General features: G+C 37.5%; 1 protein-coding gene across 16 annotated transcripts in view; it reads right to left on the reverse strand.

Annotated features, from left to right (window-relative positions):
- CC2D2B (coiled-coil and C2 domain containing 2B) overlaps positions 1-18139 on the reverse strand; it is a 103030-nt gene that overhangs the window by 72382 nt on the left and 12509 nt on the right. For 5 of the 16 annotated variants that reach the window (XM_023641863.2, XM_023641837.2, XM_023641813.2 and 2 more), the window contains 8 exons: positions 17213-17289; positions 16797-16862; positions 13759-13842; positions 9694-9838; positions 8982-9118; positions 8763-8891; positions 5024-5233; positions 1108-1205 (listed from right to left, as the gene is read on the reverse strand). In XM_023641863.2, the coding sequence (XP_023497631.1) occupies positions 1108-1205; positions 5024-5233; positions 8763-8891; positions 8982-9118; positions 9694-9838; positions 13759-13842; positions 16797-16862; positions 17213-17289 (946 nt within the window). Of the gene's footprint in view, positions 1-1107; positions 1206-5023; positions 5234-8762; positions 8892-8981; positions 9119-9693; positions 9839-13758; positions 13890-16796; positions 16863-17212; positions 17290-18139 lie in introns of those variants that run through there. The other 11 variants (XM_070223684.1, XM_023641834.2, XM_070223670.1 and 8 more) reach the window with 4 other exon arrangements.

Consider the following 18139-nt stretch of genomic DNA (forward strand, 5'->3'; position numbering starts at 1 on the left):
AGATTTTATTTTTCCTTCTCCCCAAAGCCCCCCAGTAAAGAGTTGTATATTTTAGTTGTGTATCCTTCTAGTTGTGGTATGTGGGATGGCACCTCAGCATGGTTTGATGAGCAGTGCCAATGTCTGCACCAAGGATCTGAACCGCAAAACCCTGGGCCACTGAAGCGGAGTGCACAAAGTTAACCACTCAGCCATGGGCCGGTCCTAGACTATGTTTTTTTTACAGCTGTCCTTAAATCTATATGCCCTTCAAGTATTGTCTGTAGTCTGAATTAATAACATATCTTGCACATATGTGTTTGTAGACTTTCAAATATATACAAACAGTTGACAATAATATAATGCAAGTCAATTAAAAAGTATTAAACTCATTTTTAATTGTTTTTTAAAAATCAATGGATATTAGGGGCTGGCCCCGTGGCCGAGTGGTTAAGTTCGTGCGCTCCGCTGCAGGCGGCCCAGTGTTTCGTTAGTTCGAATCCTGGGCGCGGACATGGCACTGCTCATCAAACCACGCTGAGGCAGCGTCCCACATGCCACAACTAGAAGGACCCACAACGAAGAATACACAACTATGTACCGGGGGGCTTTGGGGAGAAAAAGGAAAAAATAAAATCTTTAAAAAAAAAAAAAATCAATGGATATTAAAACTACAACTACTTTCATGTTACACTTCTGTGAAATATTTTTACACAATGATAGGTCTTTTCGAAAGGCTGGAACCATTTCTGCAATTGCCTAAAGAGTAAGGATATTGTCATTTTCTTTTTTTTTTTTTGAGGAAGATTAGCTCTGAGGTAACTACTGCCAATCCTCCTCTTTTTGCTGAGGAAGACTGGCCCTGAGCTAACATCCGTGCCCATCTTCCTCTACTTTATATGTGGGATGCCTACCACAGCATGGCTTGCCAAGCGGTGCCATGTCTGCACCCAGGATCCGAACTGGCGAACCCCGGGCCATCAAAGCGGAACATGCGAACTTAACCACTGCACCACAAGGCCAGCCTGTCATATTCTTATTTTGTATCTTCCATAGCAAGTGCAGTACTCTGTCTACAGAAGTTACTTAATACGTGCTTGACAAATACATGAATGGCCCCAAACCTACCTTATCTGCCAATAATAATCTTGTAAAGACTTTCTGGTCAGCTGGCTTATTTCCAAATTTTCATTTGCTAATTTGGTAGCATTTGTCAGTGCTTTAAGCTACAACAAAGAAAAGAGTGTTTTTGTACACACAGTGGAATACTACTCAGCCATAAGAAATGATGAAATCCGGCCACTTGTGACAACATGGATGGACCATGAGGGTCCATTATTATGTTAAGTGAAATAAGTCAGAGGGAGAAAGTCAAATACCATATGATCTCACTCATAAGTACAAGATAAAAACAACAACAAACAAACATATAGAAACAGAGATTGGACCAGTGGTTACCAGAGGGGAAGGGGGAGGGAGGAAAGTGAAAGGGGTGATTAGGCACATGTGTGTGGTGATGGATGGTAACTAATCTTTGGGTGGTGAACATGATGTAATCTACACAGAAATTGAAATATATAATGATGCACACCTGAAATTTATATAATATTATAAAGCAGTATTACTACAATAAAAAAATGAGCTTTTTTGGTACATTTCATCTACCTGTTACCATCAGTCCGATTCATCTGCAGACTAGGTGTGTGCAGCAGAAGCACAAGTGTATAAATTTTGCGTATTACTGTCTTGTCTTCCAAACTATATTTCATATAAGCACCTTGGGGCAGAATTGAGAAGAACCTCAATATCCATCTAAGAAATAAACATTATACATTGAATCTTCTAGGTAATCAATTCATCAATTAATATAAACAAATGCCAATCAATAAAGATGGCAGACTGAGCACAGGACTCCACCTTATTTTCTACCTAAAATCTTATGGTTACAGAAAAGATAGTCTGTCTTTATCTATATCCATTGCCGTTGTCACATCCATATCTATATATACATATTTATAACTATATCTAGATCTGTATCTCTCTATAAAAGAATAAATGCATAATATCATAGGAAAACAAGAAAAAATAAAATGAAAAGAACGAAATATACCTAGGAAAGTATAAAACAGAGAGAAATATCCACAGAGAATATCCATAGAGAAATAAAACTAGAGGAAACTATACCCTAAAACATGTGCAGGAGAAATCTGTCACAGTTAGTGTCAGTTTGTGGCAACTCCAGGACTAAAGCCAATTCATGTAAACTTTTACTGGAAGACATAAGAGAATCAATAAATGGGAAGACACTATATTCCTGGATGAAGAAACCCAATTTTTTTTTTTTTTTTGAGGAAGATTAGCTCTGAGCTAACTACTGCCAATCCTCCTTTTTGCTGAGGAAGACTGGCCCTGAGCTAACATCCATGCCCATCTTCCTGTACTTTTTATATGTGAGACACCTACCACAGCATGGCTTTTGCCAAGCGGTGCCATGTCCGCACCCAGGATCTGAACTGGCGAACCCCAGGCTGCTGAGAATCGGAACGTGCGAACTTCACAGCTGCGCCACCAGGCCGGCCCCGAAACCCAATTTTTATAAAGATAAAATTTCTTTCAAAATTGATATAATGCAATCACAACAAAAATGGTAATAGAATTTTTAAAATAGAAGTTGACAAACTAATTATAAGGTTCGTATGGAAGATCAAATCTATAAGAGTATCCAAAAATATTCTAGAAAAATACAATGAGGAGGCACTTGTCCTACTACATCATAATTTAATAATTAAATATAGTAATTAAAACAGGGTAGGACTAGATCAATATAAAGTGGAATACATAATCCTTAAACACATCTATGTAAATATGTGAAGCTGGTTTAAGATAAAGGCAGAATTTTAAATCGGTAGAACAATTATGGTGTTTGGATATGAAGCTAACTTTTGGGGAGGAATGAAACTGAGTTGGAGCCTAAGCTTAAAAGACACAGATATAAACTCTAGATAGAAGAAAAGGCTAGAAATTACACACACACACAAACACACATAGACACACATATATTATTAGAATATATAGAAATATATCTTTATAATTTTGACTTGTCAGACACTATTGGTTGCCCTCAAATGATCATTTCTCTTGGTTGACAGAACCTAATCTTGTTCAATTGCTCAATCTTCTTCCACGTGCTTCAGAGGTAAACCCCGATTAGTCTAGACATTTGTAGCAATTTCATTCTTCTTTCCAGTGACTGGTTTAGGCATGATCATGTGATATAGTTCTAGTCAATGAGACATGAGGGGAAATCTGCTGAGGTGTGGGGGAGAGGTTGGAGAGGGCTCTCAAACTAAGATGCTATGCTGCATATTGTGTATGTGGCCAGCATGCCTTGAACTGGAGCAGCCACTCTGTAAGTTCCCATGAGAGGAGCTAACCAAGTCAACTTGCTGAAGACGAAGATTAGAAAGAGACAAAAAAGCTAGTGTTGTTAATGATAGTAAGTCATCAAATAAACAACTCTAGAGCTGCCCTAACTTGGAACTTTTGATATAGCAAGTAATATCTTTTCCTCATTGTTTAAAGCAATTGAAAGAGAGTTTTCTGTGAATTGCAACCAAAGGCATGCTGATTAATACACTTGGGGTAGAGAAGGTCTTAGGAAGCTTCGGAAGCAAACAACAAAACCTAAAATCCACAGGTAAAAAGAGTAACAGATTTGACCTCATAAAATATTTTCCAAGAGATATGAAAAATAAGTGAAAAAGCAAGTAACAGAATAGAACAAAAATATATAAAACATATTCAAAAGATACACAGCCATAAGCTGCATAATGACGTTTCTGTCAATGATGGGTCACACATACGACGGTGGTCCCATGAGATTAGAACCATACAGTCTAGGTGTGTAGTAGGCTATACTATCTAGGTTTGTGTAAGTTCACTGTATGATGTTCACACAACAACAAAACCGCATAACAACACATTTCTCAGAACATATCCCCATCATTAAGCGACTCATGACTGTACATCTTTTATAGACTTACATCCAGAATATACATTTATATATATTTTAAACTTACAGAGTAATTAGTTAAAGATATACAAAGCAACAGAAAAATGGGCAAATAATATCAACTACTTGGTAAGGACTCTGGGAAGTGGGCTCTGTCCTATACTGCCAGTGGAAATTCAAATTGGAAAAACTATTTTGGAAAGGCAATTCATCACTATCTAATAAAATTTAAACTTCATGAGCCCATACCCTTGACCAAGCAATTTCATTTCTAGGAATCTAGCCTCACAAATTTTCATATGCATGCTCAAATATATAGATACAAGGATGTTCACTGCTTTATTATTTGCAATCAAAAAAAAGTAGAAATGAGGGGCCCCCCCATGGCCTAGTGGTTAAGTTTGGCATGCTCTGCTTCAGTGGCCCAGGTTTAGTTCCCAGGTGCAGACCTACACCACTTGTCAGCAGCCATGTTGTGGCAGTGACCCACATACAAAATAGAGGAAGACTGGCACAGATGTTAGCTCAGGGCTAACCTTCCTCAGTTAAAAAAAAAAAAAAAAGGAAATGACCGAAGTGTCATGAATGGGGCGTGGTTAAACACCTTAATTTCCGATTTGGTTCCTCTATTCATGGAAACAATGGCCATATTATACTAAAAGTCCAAATATTCCATATCTGTTTTAGGAAATATTCTGACATTATTAATGCATGGACTTCATTTATTAAGTTCTCCCACACAATTGCTACATGAAAATTCAATCAAGTGAATTAAGGTCTTTGAATACCACTGATTAGTAAACCATTTGTAAGAGCGAAATATTCTGCAGGATGTTTGAGGTTGCCTCCCTGGCCAATGAACTCCTACAGTTTCTTTTCAGAAAAACTGAAAGCAACCATTGTTCTAACTAGCTAAATATTTAAAGTGCTAAGGGAAAATGTTCCATGATAATTTGCCCTGTGTTAAGAAGTTTGTTTTCTCTTTAAATATTAAAGGTTCAGCTCCATAAATATAGTGAAAGCCATTCTCACCTTCTCAGAAAGCAGCTGAGGTAAATTCTGTTGCTGCCTGTCCTGGAAGCACTCATAAAGTTGGAGCAGCCTAGCACATAATACTTGTTCCTGATTGAAGAGAGGATGATGGCTGAACTGCAAACCCACAATGTTGAGATCTAATTGACAGAATTCCCTTTGACCTTCCATTTTGTTCCTAATAGAGCTTTCTAGATCAGATTTCACTGCCTTTTAAGGAAAAATATGTACACAATGTTAACTTGATTCTATTTCTTTTGAAATTATAAGTAACTCCTTATAAAAGTAACATGTTAATTACAAGAAAATTAAGAGATACAGAAAAGTAAAAAACAATAATTTGACCCTTCTTCCTTGAAATCGATTATGGCCCTTGGTTTCATAAAATATATTTATATTACAGCATTTTAATCATTTTGCTATAAATTATTGTCATCCACTTTACTATTGCATGCTAGTAGAAGTTAGATTTTCAAGTTATAAACCTCAAAATAATTTCTTATAAAAATACTATGACAAATGGTGTTTAGAACTCTTGGGTGAATAGTTCGACTACAAGATGATCTAAGTCATCTGGGGGCCAGAGTTAAATGGCAAACCCTTATTAAAACATTGTTCCTAGGAGAATATGTTGATAACCCTCTGGAAAATTCCCTGGAGGGGTTTGGACCCTCTAAGCAAATGCTAACTTATTAGGAGATCATCTTTCCTTATAGGTGAGACTATCTCCATTTGGACGCCAGATGAGATGAAATCTGTAGACTTCAGATTACATACAAAATGATTCAACTATGTTTTAGTACTCTACTTTGAATTTAAGCACATATGTTTGAATACGCAGGTGATCGGTTTTTAGTAATATAATTTGAGAGGGTTAGTGGATTACTTAGCATGTACAGCCTAATTCATGATTGCCTAGCCACTCTTGATAAGAGCCCATGACTGCATCCTCCTAAAAAGGGCAGCGTGAACCCTCTCTCTGGATCACTCTAGTGTAATAGAACACGCCCTCCAGTCTGTGCCATTGCTATTACACTGAAAAAACTGCTGTCCTACCTCTGACCTGGTGTGGCAGATCCAAGGCTTCTCAAGGACTGTAGGTCACCAGGATGATGCCTACATCTCACCCTCTCTACCCTTTCCTGAACTAGGAATCTTCTTCTTTTTCCTCATTGGGTTGAGAGGAGGCCAGGGAACAGCCATGAAGCTTCTTTTTGTTTTATCCTTATCTTGTAAGTCTCTATTTTCTATGTGAGGGCCACCTCAAGAGGAGGACCCTGCTTCCACCTTGATTCCACCTATAATATCTGGTTAATCAGTAGTAAACTGGTGATCAACCAGGCAAAACTAGGAAGGAAATAGACAGTTTCAGTTTTAAACAACCAAATTATAAGTGAACTTTTGGAAATTAAAGTTGCTAAGCTAGAGATGCCTGTCTTGTTAAGCAGATTCAGCAACTGCGTTGGTTACTTGCTTTGGGTTTCTATTGGAACCACACGAGCCTCTGCCCTTGGCTCTGTCCAATTCAGTACCTGATGACTGTGGTGCTCAGGAGCCAGAGGAGGGTAACTGAGGCGGTGGAATATCCAACAACAGTCAAAGGAAGTGAGTGTAGACCGGAGAGCAAAAGCTAAAAGTGGAAGTGACCACAGGCTTCAAATATTTGAAGAGCTGTCACATAGGTGAAGTACTTTATGAGTTTTTTAATGTTTAAATGAATATTAGTCATCTAGGAGGCAGATTTTAATTCAACACAGAAAACAATAAACAATTAGAACTGGCTAACACTGAATGAATTCTCTCAGGAGGTGGTAAGTTCCTTGACATAGGTTATAAGCAGCAGTTGATTGCGGGGATTAAGTGAACTTCTAGAACTAGATAAGTGTGTTAGACCAAAAGCACAAAGACCCAGGCAACAATGAATCAAAGCCCAGAAAAAAGCACAAAAACATCCAAGCTGATAAAATCTAGGTAAATATATAAGAGGAGTCCTAGAGGAGGAAGTATAGCAAAGGGCATAGTCAAATGGTCAGGCAACACCAGTCAGCAAACAACAAGCAAAAGAGACCTGGGGTAGCAGAGGTAAAACAGGGTATCACAGTACCTGGCAGGGGCAAAAGCAAAGACAGGACTTTGATACTTAGGCAGCTATTGTCTCTGCTTCAGTTGCCTTATATTTCTTTTACTCTGGTGAGAAACCCCAGATGAGCCTTGCCTCCAAGGGCAGAGTAAAAAGTGTGGAGAAGATTAGAAGAGAACGGTAGGCAGAGGCATTTATCTGACACAAATTCCAGAACATTACCTATTAAGAATTCTACAGGATGAATTTTAATACTCAGTTTAGATGTTTGGTGAAGTGACATTTACATTTATTCCCAACTCTAAGAGTCCATAGAATACTAAAATTGCGCTTGGATGAAGCTAGAAAAGACACACTGAAGGAAAAAGTCACTTGGTTAGCCCAGTAGTTTCCAACTCGGGACTCTGGATGATTATAAAGGTTAACCTGGAATGGTGGTTAATATTTCTCCAAAACTTGTATATTTTGCATTTACTTGTTATCAACTTTCTGTTCATTCACTCGTTCATTCATTCATTCAACAAACTGCCTTGTTTCAAGGACCTCTCTTGCCAAGAGCAATGGTCTCAGATAATTATGTTAAAATATCTGTGTGCTCAGGGCTGGCCCCATGGCTGAGTGGTTAAGTTCGCGTGCTCCGCTGCAGGTGGCCCAGTGTTTTGTTGGTTCGAATCCTGGGCATGGACATGGCACTGCTCATCAAGCCACGCTGAGGCAGCGTCCCACATGTCACAACTAGAAGGACCCACAACGAAGAATATACAACTATGTCCCAGGGGGTTTTGGGGAGAAAAAGGAAAAAAATAAAATCTTAAAAAAAAAAAACTGTGTGCTATTGTCTTAAGCAAAATTTACAAAAAAGCAAAAAAAACCCACCATTGTCACCATAAAGTGTAAAAGTTATGCCATGTAACAGGAAAGAACAAGAAGATAAGTACCAGAGATTTTCCCTCCTTCTTCTTTTATTCTTTTATTATTATTTTTTTATTTTGTCCACTTATTTCCACTTTGTATCAACTTACAGCCTTATTTCCCATATATAGAATGGTTAAGGGAAGTGAATGGGCAATTAAGTTTTTGTACATAGCTCTGATTAAAGTTTTTCAAGACAATTTTATAATATAACTATTTCTGTCTAAATATTTCGTCTCATTAGGTTAATGGACTACTAATTTTCATAATGTCTTTTAGAATACATGAAAAATTTGTTTCTTTGATTATAAGTATAATATACATTCATTTTTGAAATTTAGAAAGTAGACAAGAATATAAATAAAATAAAAAATACTTCTATGTCTTACTATCCAGAGATAATTACTAACTTTGATATATTTTTCAGTGTTTTTATCTATACACACATATATGTATGTACTTATCCATTTATTGATAAATTCATTCATTCACTATCTATTTTTATAAATTAGCATCATATATAATTTTAAGTTCTGCTTTTTTTACCTCACATTTTATTTTGAGCACTTCCTCATATCATTAAATATTCCTCAAAAACATAATTTTAATCGCTATTTAACATTTCATCACAGTTTTGCCATTACTAGACTTACTAATATCATTAAAGAGTGAATTACCACAAAAACATGTTATAATTGATATTACAAGAATTCTAACCATAATTACAAATCAACTGCTGATGGTTACCTTCTTATATATGGTCTTCAGTGCTGGATTGAAAGTTTCCTTGCTTAAGTTGACTCTAAAATTCCATGACTGTCTAATAGGCGACGGTAATGACATTATCTCTCCACTTTCTTCAAACCAACACTTTCCCTATCAAAAATATTTAAGAAATATATTAAATATTTTACTAAAAACAAATGTCACATACTATCAGTGAGTAGTTTAACTTGGTGCACTTACCTCTTCTAGTTTAAGCAGACGATTTTCCATTTTGTTGCAGGTCTTTTTATATATTTCTGGCTTTCTCTGAATATAGAATCCTTCATCTTCCAAAATGCGTGGCATCATATCTTTTGGCAGTTTACGCTGGTTGACCACTTAATAACAAAACTAGATATTACTTTAAAGTCCAAAATATTGGGCCAGCCCTGTGCCATAGTTTAAGTTCAGTGTGCTCCACTTTGGCTGCCTGGGTTGGCAGGTTTGGATCCTGGGCATGGACCCAGACCACTCATCAGCCACGCCGTGGCAGCAACCCACATGCAAAATAGAAGAAGACTGGCACAGATGTTAGCTCAGGACTAATGTTCCTCAAGTCGGGGCGGGGGGGCGGGGGAAGAGGAGGATTGGCAACAGATATTAGCTCAGGGCAAATCTTCCTTAGCAAAAAAACCAAGAAAAGTCCAAAATATTAAACTGTATTGACCAAACAAGAAGCAAAAGGGAATTATCACTAAATAATTTTAAAGTCTAGAAGAAAAAAAAATATATATGCAATGAATGAGTTCTTTTAACCAATTCCCTTAAACTTAGAGAAGGCATGAAGAACAAATGTAGAAATCTTTCTATAATTTTATATCAGTACTCTTTATCTATCCAGCATATAAAGAAGCTATTATTTTATAATATGATTCACTAATGACTTGAATATTTTACTGTAAAAAAACTTTACCTGGAGAACTACTTGGCACAAAAATATTTGCCTGTTGTTTTTTGATGCGTTCTCTATAGTCTTCATATTCAGCAGCTTTTATTTCAAGTAAATCTGGAAAAATTACTTCTTCCATAAAATCTTCATCTTGGCCCTCAGAGAAGTTCTGTAAATTACCACCAAGTGAAAAACATTTGCTGTAAATATCATTACTGATCTTTGTTGAGTACCAAAAGGAAAAATAGGTATATGTGCTTGTCCCCAATGATTAATACACAGATAAATGAAATGTACTGGGACCTTGCTGTGAGTTATCTTTCTGATCCACACTACCCAGTTCAAGTTCAAGCTGAAACTATGTTATAATGAAATTTCATTGAACCTATAGAGGAACTCATTTAAGGCTTAATAGTATGCAATATGATTTTTTATAGCCTTCTTTGCAATTCTCAATGAAAGACTACTGAAAAGGAACTATAATTCAAGCCCTCCTCTCCTCTGGAAGATGTTCTGAGATACTGGACTATGATATTTCAACTACTGAGAATTCCGTATAGGACAAAGTCCAGAGACATCAAGCCACGCAGTCTTAAGCCCCATTTTTTCCCACCATTCATAAAGCAATACTACTTAAAGTGATGTGGAGCAGTCATGCTGTTTTCTGGATGGTATTTAAGAAAAAAAAGAAAGAAAAGTAAAGACTCAACATAGAACCTATGGCAGAATGATTATAGTGAAATTCTGAAATAAGTATATATAAAATCTGAATACAGGTATTGAAATGGATACTTTACTAAATATAAAAATATATACTTTTATATCACCTCAAAAATGTCATACAAAATTAGATGACTTTACTTGTCTAACTTAAAATCTACATATATCAAAAGAGAGAAGGGACAGAGTGTGTGAGTCATACAGACAAAAACCCCTCAATTTTCAAAAACAAACATTTAGGGGTAAATAAAAAGAATTAACCACAGAATTTGTTTGAAGAGAGAAACTTACATGGCCTTGATCAACTCTGTCAAAATTAAGTAAGTAACATAGTTAAGCATCACCTAGGTTCATATCAACTCATCATATTATCATACCCCCTCTCCTATCCCTGTCATGACATCAAGAAAATATTTCATATACAGATGTCTTTGTGGTATCTTGGTCAGAATTTAAACAAGGTATGACACTGACATCTAGGAGCAAGATTTGGGGATCCTCACACAGGAGATCTCTTTGAGGATTCCAATCATAGACAAAAAGAGGCTCTTTGTTCCAGCTGGAGCACCTATTACCAAGCTTCCTTTACAGCACCCCTGGCGTGGGCCAGGGCTTTCAACCTGCCCTCAGAGCTAGGGTCTGCCATGATAGCTGAGAATGTCAGGCCCTCATCTTGGACCCCAGTTCTTTATGATGATATAGGTTTCTTTTATGAACCCTACCCTACTCAATCTGTCTATATTTTTAGCCTGGGACAAGCTATGATCTCAGCCTGTATAAACCCTATCTGACCAAATATTCCTCACTTAACGTAAGGCCAGCTGTACCCCAGATCACATTCTTGGTTTTCACTACACAGCTCACAGCTGAGCAGTGTCTGTGCTGTTAGCTATTGTGTGAGAGGGAATATTAGGTGAGAAGGCATCCAACTAACTTTCCATGCATAAGTACAGATGGATACACCTGAGTATGATGTGGTAAAAAAGAGATAGGCCCCCATCTCACAGAAACCGCCTCGTTAACTGTAGTGTGATAAGCAGAACTGTCTGAAAGTAACCTTGGACCTGACTCTGGACTGCCCAGACAACATATTTGGAACCAGGACTCCGCTTTCTCCCAGCAGGAAGGGGCCGCAGTCAAACTCAGCCTCCCACAAAACAGTAGCTCTCTGCTCCCTGTGATGAGGACAGTAGTTTCCCATGGGCCCCAAAGTTACCAGCTATAGGATGGATGACTTTTCCAGGCAACTCCTCTAAACAACCCGCATCTACACCCAGACTTCCTCATGCCCAAGTAGTCTATTTGCCCCACTAACCTGATTTCTCTCATGTCTGCCTAGGAGAAGAAAAAGCAGCCATAACCACAGTGCCTGGTCCTGGTGCACTCTGCTGGGTGGACCTTCTCCCCTTTTCCCAGAAAAGCTCATTCCTTAACCCATATCATGGACTGTAAGAGTTCGGGTGAATGGGAAGACCACACACATATTTGATACTCATTTATTCAATATTCATTCAAATATTCATTGAGTGACTAATATGTTCCAGGAAGAAAATAAACAAACACACATAGAAATATACGCTAGGTGGTGAAAAGTGTTATGAAGAAAAATAAAGTAAGATAAGGGGATAGAGAACACTAGGCTGGGTGGGTTGGGGGTGCTATTTTAGATAGGGTTGTCAGGAACAGTATCTTTAATTATGTGTCATTTGAACAGCAGACCAAAAGTAGTGAGGGAGAGAGCATGAGGATGAGAGAAAAGCTTTCTAGACAGTTAAAAGGTATAAAGTCCCTGAGGCAGGAGCATGCTGTGAGGGATAACAAGGAGGCCAACGGGGCTAAAGTTGGGTTGGGAGAAGGGGAAAGTAGTAAGAAATGAAGTCAGAGAGGTACCAAGGGAGCCAGGTCATGTAGGCTTAGGAGGCTCCTGTAAGGACTTTAGCTTTTATTTTGAGTGAGATAGGAAACCATCAGAAGGTATAAGCAAAAGAATGGTGTGTCTTAGATTTTAATAGAATCATTCTGACTACCGTAAGGTATAGAAAATAGACTGTTGGGGCAATCAAGAAAACAGAGGGAGACTATAGCAATGATCCAGATGAGAGGTTGTGGTAGTTTACACTAGGGTTGTACCAGTGGAGGTAGTGAAAGTGGGTCAGATTCCGGAATACTTTGAAGGTAGAAGCAAAAGAATTTGTGATGAACTGGATATGAGGCATGTCACTAAAAGAGGAACCAAGGATGACACCACGGTTTGGCTGAGCAATGAAAAATGGAATTCCCGTTTACTACTATGATTCCATTTATATAAAGTCTGTGTGTGCATGTATGGGCATAAGCATAGAGAAAGGTATGAAAAAAATGATGATAGTGGTTTATCTCAAACCATTGGCATTTCACGTGACTTTCACTTTTCTTCCTCATGGTTTTCTGCATTAATTTTTTATAATGTATAAACTTTGTTTAAAAATTTAAAAGATAAAGTTTTTTTATTGTGGAAAAAACAAAAATAAAAAAAGGAATGAAAGGCCTGGAGCAGGATACAAAGAAAGGAGAATGGAAGAGACTTGGAAGTAAGCAGGAAGGCAAATGGGGTCCAACAGGGCCTCAAAAAGAAGACTTGTGGGATCTGGAAATGTCTGAGGTGTCGGAAGACATTAGGTAGAACCCTGGGGAATAGGTGGTCCTGCAAGAGGGGGCTCAAGGAAACTGTGGAGAGATTTGAAAGCAGAGAGGGACTGGACAAAGTACAGAGGAACAGGAGCAGATGGGGAGAGCAATGAGGCTGACACATCAGGAGGAGACGGGGAAAGACCAGTGAGACTGACTAGCACTGGAGCAAAGGACAACCAGGGAATAACAGGGGGCTGAAGAGTTTGAGAGGACCTGGGAAGAACTGATGGAAATTAGAAGGGTCTGGGACTAGACTAGGAGGGATGAAGAATGGGAATAGAGTAACAGAGATTACGGAGAAAAATGTTGGGTGCTTGGAGAGAAGGACAGGAACAACAAAAGAAAAAGAAAACACAGGCTTTGGAGCTGACAGCTTATACTTCCCAGCTCTATCAATGCTTACCCTGTGCACCTCAGTTTCCTCACCTATAAAACAGAGAAGGCAATAATGCCTGTCTCACAGGGTTAGTATAAGGATTGAATGATACAATCCACCATAAAAATTTAGTATGTCATTAGGCATCCAGTAAGCACTCAATAAATGTTAGGAATTATTAAAAGAGCTTCTCAATCCAAAGAGAAGAAGGTGGCTCAGTGATCAAAACTTCATCTCCCATCCAAGTATTTTATTCTATGCATTTAATGAAGAGTTATCTTTCCCGGGAATGAGGATGTGGCAGGAAGGGGAACAAATCCAACCTGCTCTGAAGACTGGCCCAAAGCTGAGCCCTCTTCACCACTCAGAATGAAAAACGAAAGACCTTCATCCAACGTGACTGCAGTCTGTGGGTTAAACAACAGCCAACCAGTATTCAGTGCTGAAACGAATACTTGTTCTGCTTAGAAGGAAAGAAATACTTTTGTGTAATACGGTAAGTAGCAACTGGTATTAACGAACAGGAACAGCAGGAGAGACAACGTCAAGTTATATTTACTTTTGAGTCTGTTTGGTTCATGAATTTTTTGTGTTTTGTTTTGTTTTTAAAGTTCTACTAACTGCAATAAAAAACAGAATAAAGTATTCCAAATATTCTTCATCTTCCGGAACTCTCTCTTCACTCTAATCAGAGTATTAAGAGCATTACCATACACAGTTTGATCGAAATGTGGGCTCAGGGCGAATTCTTTTTTCCTCTCCCTGTTTTTGGGTGCTCTAATGCATGTGTGTGCTCACACACAAGGTGGTGTTCCCACCTACAATTTTTTGTGGAGTCAGAGGTAAAGTATTTCTTTTACTGAGGAAGATTTGCCCTGAGCTAACATCTGTTGCCAATCTTCCTCTTTTATTGCTTAAGGAAGATTAGCCCTGAGCTAACATCTGTGCCCATCTTCCTCTATTTTGTATATGGGTCACTGCCACAGCATGGTTGACAAGTTGTGTAGGTCCGTGTACAGGATCTGAACCTGCAAACTCAAGCCATTGAAGCGGAGCATGGCTGAACTTTTAACCACTACACCACAGGGCTGACCCCCCTTTAAAGTATTAGACGTGGCATATTCTTAACAACAAACTTGCTGATAAATAAGCTCTCATTTTTCAATACTATAAAGTCTGAATCTTAAATGTAAATCACTTATCACTTCTTTCTCACATACATATTAAAATGAACTATTTTTAGGGAGGCTTGGGAGACCAATTAATTCTATAATAAAAAGTAAAACTTATAGTCACTAGGAGTCAAAGAATTAAAAAATATGTAAAATACAAAAGCTTATCTAATATCCTGTTTGTATCTACAATTTAGCTGACACATTAACTTTAAAAGTTACTCACCTTGTAACAATGCTGCATGTATAAATTGTTAGTACAGTCATGTGTCACTTAATGATGGCGATACATTCTGAGAAATGTGTCACAGGCAATTTCATCATCATACAAAATCACAGAGTGTACTGAAGGGGAAAAAAATTTGCCACCCCAAAATATGTCTATTTAACATGAGAATTATTTTAGGCTGATTATTTTTAAGAAATGAGACTCAAAAATTTTTTCTTGTTACCCCCCCCCCCCTTAACTGTCTGAAAGAATTCAGGTTAAAAAAACCTGTCTCAGGAAGCAAGCTATCACCTTCACATAACATGAACTAGGTGGTAGACAGGGAGGAACCTAGAAAAGCCAGTTTACTGGGCTCCTTTCTGTCTTCTTCTGTTTCTGTGTTGCCAAACAAACACTTGTTTTCCAAACATTTGCTCCTTTTCACCTACCTGTGAATTGCCTTCCTTCCCTTTGAAGTCGCTGACTCTCTTCGCCCCCAACACCTTCTTCTGTCTTTAGCTGAGGATGGTATTTAAGGTGAGGGTTTTGGCCATTTTGGCTAGTTACTTGGTTTTCCTGGGTTTCTCCCATGTTTCCATGTTCCTAAACTTTTGTTTGTTTTTCTCCTGTTAATCTGCCTCATGTCAATTTAATTCTTAGACCAGCTAGAACCTAGAAGGGCAGAGGAAAATTTCTTCCTCCCCTACAGTACTTACTTAAACGTAGATGGTGTAGCCTACTAGACACCGAGGCTATGTGGTACTCATCTTATGGGACCACTATTGTATACGTGGTCTGTCGTTGACCTAAATGTTGTTATGCACTGCATGACTGTTTACACTTCTACTTTCCTTCATCTCTGCTCATTGAAACCAACACTTGCTAAAATCCTCAACTGCCTGAGCAGATATCCCTATCTCGTATTTGGTATGGAGATTCTTAAAGTTCAATTTCACTTCCTGTTCACCTCTTTTCTTGACACTCAATGTACTGACCTTGACAAACTTCCAAGTTTTTACTATTCATATTAAGTTACATCCAATTTAGGAACACTTCATTCATTTGTTGAATGAATAACATGTACACAGACATATTTTTTTTAGTCTGCTTTTACTTTTAAATTTAATTAAAATAATTTTTACTAAGTACTCAAGAGGGGCACTGTGGAGGGGACAAAGACGAGTTCAAAACAAAACAAACAAAAAACAATCCTTGCATATAAAAATTTGTAGCGTTAAATACTCTCATTGCTTCTGGCAGAAATGACTAGTTGTTAATTATTGTCTTTTCCTCCATCTCTAATAAAAGAATCTACTTTTAGCTGGATACCTGGACATTTTTCCAACATTCCTTTAGTGGAAATAACGTGTACAACTTGCAGGTCTTGTCCTATAAGAGAGCAATCTGCAATCCTCCAGTTCTTTCCTTCTCCCTTCCCTTTGGCCAGCAAATGAAGACACTGGAGCTTTGCCATTGGACTCAGAGATGGAAACCATGTTTTGAAGATGGCAGAACTCTCCTAGTCACCTAGACTACCTAACTGTTACACTAGAGAGAAATAAAACTTCTATCTTAAGACATTTTACTTTGGATCTTTTTATCAAAACTGCTTAGCTTTTACTCTAAATAATACAGTTTCCCCAAAATATGAGTTGTTCTGTCATTTCAAGTTTCAAATATGTGATGACACATTGAATTTTAGAACAAAATCTGTAAGTCGGGGATCACCTATAATATTTTATTATAATTTTTTTAGGATAAAAAATAACGCCAAATAGGAACAGGGAGTGACTACAAATTGGCTTATGTAAGGGATAATTTTGGAGTGACAAAAATATTCTAAAATTGGATTATAGTGTTGATTGCATAATTCTGTAAGTTTACTAAAAATCATTGAATCATATACTTAAAATGGTTAAGTTTTTGCTATGTAAAGTACATCTCAATAGATCTGTTCAAAAAGTAAAAAAAAGTTATTCACCTTCGACTGTTGATATATCTTATTATCAATGAGCAGCTGACTTGAAGACTTTTCACCTTGATTAATCTGAAACACAACATTAATGAATGGTATAGAAAACATAATTTCACAGATGAAGAGATAATTGTGCTCTTAAGTCTTTTGTTCAACTATCAAGGCTGCTCAATGTTTTTCTTTTAACAAGTATGTACATGTTTTCCCCTGAGATGTCATGTAGCATTACCATGACCAAATCACTTAACTTTTCCTGGCTTTAGGTTTAAAAAAAAGCATAGGAAAGAACTTGAAGCTTTTTGGATTTAAGGAGTTATATTAAGACTGGATTTTGGCTCTTTTTTAACAAACAAAAGTTTATTATGATACATGTTGCACGTAAACAGTAAATTTGAAAACAGGAAAGAATAAATAAGCATTACCTTAGCATTTTTTAGCTTTTCTCTTACTTTGCCTCTCAATGTTTCTATTATGTTTTGATTTTCTTCTGCATCTAAATCTGTCAGGAAGCCAACATAATACAGAGTCATGACACTTTCTTATAACATAATTAAACAGCAATAGCAGCAAAAACACTTATTAAGCTAAACTGCATGCATTTCTAAGGATTATGACAATTATGAAGACTAGGTCATTCTCCATGAGAGCTTAGAATCTAAGACCAACAGATGTCCCTTCTCCATTTTCCATCTGGAATAAACACTTCATGCACAGTCAGGGCTGAATTTTGTTTCTTTTTGAGACTTTTTCCCTACCCTCTGCATCCTCAGCTATTGGCTAGAGTCCTTCTTCATAGTCAAGCCACAAAAAAAAGCTCAGATGAGCAAATCTTTGTCTTCTTCATTTCAGAGAAAAAATCCATAAGAACAGTCATATTCTGTATAGACTGCTCTACAGAATATACAAATATCAAAGGTAGGTTACTTCAATTTGATTAAGCTGGAGAGAAAGGAATCAGAAAGGAAGAGTGGTACCCATTTTAGCTAGGTACCCTTTTTACTACTTATGTCAGTTTTGTAAAATCAGTATAATACTGCTGACTCCTACTTCTGCCACTTCTCAAAGGAAATTAGTCTTGTAGTACATAAAGAAGACTCCAGCTGTCATGTGCACTCAGTCATGTGTTATTTTCTGCTCATTCATCAGATGATCCATCAGATGAACTGAGAAAGACAGGGGTTGTGCAGGCCTAGGTACAGCAGAAAATAGAGGACCTATTGGTCATTCTGTCGTGCATTTTTCTTTTTTGTCTCCCTGCCTTTGCATACTTAAAGGTTGCACAGAGGATGGTGGAAATAAAGGGTAAGTATAAAGCTAAATAGGTCATGAGACTCCTTATTCTTAACTCA

The sequence above is a fragment of the Equus caballus genome, chromosome 1, assembly GCF_041296265.1.
Source record: "Equus caballus isolate H_3958 breed thoroughbred chromosome 1, TB-T2T, whole genome shotgun sequence".
Lineage (NCBI taxonomy): Eukaryota > Metazoa > Chordata > Mammalia > Perissodactyla > Equidae > Equus > Equus caballus.